General features: G+C 40.2%; 1 protein-coding gene across 1 annotated transcript in view; it reads right to left on the bottom strand.

Moving 5' to 3' along the window:
• The window catches only part of pknox2 (pbx/knotted 1 homeobox 2), a gene marked incomplete in the record, with an annotated part of 47126 nt that overhangs the window by 30126 nt on the left and 14374 nt on the right, over nt 1-2626 (bottom strand). Inside the window, 1 exon segment of the mRNA XM_014030885.1 lies at nt 2070-2206. Within this exon segment, the coding sequence (XP_013886339.1) occupies nt 2070-2206 (137 nt within the window).

Raw genomic sequence — 2626 nt, 5'->3', positions numbered from 1 at the left:
AACACACACACACACACACACACACACACGCAGGGATTGATGAGAGTCGTGATTACAGCAATATTTAATTCAGTACTTCCTCAGCCTGAGTCTGATGATTTTTATGGTTGGCATTTTTACAAATCAGCTCTGGTTGAGTTAAACCGGAGCAGTGGAGCTTTTTCTGGAGCTTTTCCTGGAGCTAACCGAGCAGCTCGGACCCGACTCGTCTCGACCACAACAGTTTCCGGACAGATGAACCGAGCACCGCCTCGAACCTGGCTCGACACGAGTCCAAACTGTTTCCGGGGAGGTGAACCAAGAGCTCTGACCCGACAGCAGCCGGTGAGTTAGCGAACTGACATGTATGAGTCTGAAGCATTCAGGTGACGCTGTTTTGGGTTCATTTAGACTTCAGATTCGTGGGACCTGATTCAGTGCCAGGACTCGAATCATTAACTCGAGTAGCTCAGGAACCGACCAGCTCTAGCTGTTGCACCAAGTGGACGGACATGAATCATGGCTCCAACACCAGAGATGTCAATTGAAAGAAAGGAGAGGATTATCAAACTCTTAAGAGGGTAAATCATCTTGCAGTGTTGCAAAAGATGTTAGTTGTTCACAGTCAGCTGTTTCTAAAATCTGGACCAAATATAAACAACATGGGAAGGTTGTTAAAGACAATCATACTGGAAGACCAAGGAAGACATCAAAGTGTCAAGACAGAGAACTTAAAGCAATATGTCTCCAAAACAGAAAATACACAACGAAACAAATGAGGAATGAATGGGAGGAAACTGGAGTCAACGTCTGTGACCGAACTGAAAAAGCACGCCCAAAGGAAATGGGATTTACCATAAAGAAAACCTAAACAAAAGCCATCATTAACACCTAAAAAAAGTTACAATGGGTTAATGGATTCCAACCAATATCAGCAGATTCTGGAGACCAATGTCCAGGAATCAAGCTGGAGCTGCTGAAGCCGGGGCTGCATCTTCCAACAAGACAACCTCCCTAAACACTGCTCAAAATCTACTGAGGCCTTCATGCAGAGGAACAAGTACAACGTTCTGGAAAGGCCATCTCAGTCCACAGACCTGAGTATAATTGAAAATATGTGGCGTCACTTAAAGAGAGCTGTCCATGCTCAGAAAGAAGAATGGTCTAATAGACCTTCAGCCACAATCCAGACTCTCATTAGAAGCTGTAGGAAGTGCTTACAGGCTGTTATTTCTGTGAAAGGAGGAGCTAATAAATATTGACGTAAGGTTTTTATGGTGCCCAAATTTATGCACCTGTCTAATTTTGTTCAGACAATTATTGCACACTTTCTCTAAATCATATAAACTTCATTTCACTTCTCAAATATCACTGTGTTTGTCCCCTATATGATATATTTAACTGATATTTTTAATCCAAACAGTCAATGATTTATAAAGGTAAATCAGGAAAATTATCAAGGCTGCCCAAACGTTCTCACCCCACTGTAATACTGCTGTGAGAAATAGTTGCAGTTCAAAAATCATCTTCAGATCACAGTATGATAATACACACTTGAAATAAAAATACCGTTAAAAAGGAAAATCATGCAACAGAAAATGTTAATGATTACTTTCTTTTTTTGTTTTTTTTTTAATGAAGATTAAAGTAGATTGTCATGTCAGCATTATCTGCATGACAAGGACAGATTATTGAAAGCTAAACAGAATCTGTCTCTAAGAAAACATTTTCAGAACAAAGTTCAGTTAGTTATGAAACATGACCAGTTGTGGGCAAAAGTTCATGTCTGCTCACAGTCATTCATGCTACAAATCTAAACACTTCTTTTGATTAGATTAATCCTATTAGACCTACAAGACCACAACCCCCAACCATTCCTGACCCCTCACTTAACGCTCACCATCTTCTGTCTAAACCTCCCCTCTCTGAATTATCCTCCCTCCCCTACGAAGCACAGCACATGACAAACACTTGATGTACTAGCTGAGTTCTACTCCAACAATATGCCTACACTCACTGGAACATGTCATCCATATTCCACACAGATTGTTTAGATAAGGTTAGTGCTTGGCGTAGGAAACTGAACCAACCTGTATATAGCCCTCTTGTCAGAATCAAGCTGAGCCTGGGAGTCAAGGGTCACACTGACAGAGGTATTTCCTGCTGCAGAGGCTGCTGGGATGTTGACCTGTGGGGTCTTGTTGTTCTGCTGCGTGGTGCCTGTCATCTGATAACAAAGAGAGTCATTACAAAGTAATTCAGATTTACATGGTAAAGTGATGGTTGAACTAAACAAACWACCAGATAAAAATATAGCAGGTAGCCCTCTGCACAATACAAAACAATCAAAAATTCCCATTATTTGCCAGAATGACAAATTTCTTCTTTAAAATGAGTTCTCATTCAAATAGGTCATGTTGTTATAATCTTGTGTAGAATTTAAATGTGAAAACATTCATGATGAACTACAAACGCTTGAAAATAACCTGCTCACAGAATGAAAATTGGAAGTTTTATGGGAAAACCAAAAATTAAAAATAAAATGGAGACACACCCTTGCTATAGTCTTGAGCAGTGGTTCCCAAACTTTTTATCTTCTGACCCACAAAATATTCATGGCAAAAACTTGTGACCCCAAATATTACTG

This window comes from Austrofundulus limnaeus, unplaced genomic scaffold (genome assembly GCF_001266775.1).
Source record: "Austrofundulus limnaeus strain Quisiro unplaced genomic scaffold, Austrofundulus_limnaeus-1.0 Scaffold1135, whole genome shotgun sequence".
In the NCBI taxonomy this organism is placed as follows: domain Eukaryota; kingdom Metazoa; phylum Chordata; class Actinopteri; order Cyprinodontiformes; family Rivulidae; genus Austrofundulus; species Austrofundulus limnaeus.
The sequence above is the reverse complement of the archived record's forward strand: the minus strand, read 5'-3'. Positions and strand labels throughout refer to the sequence as shown.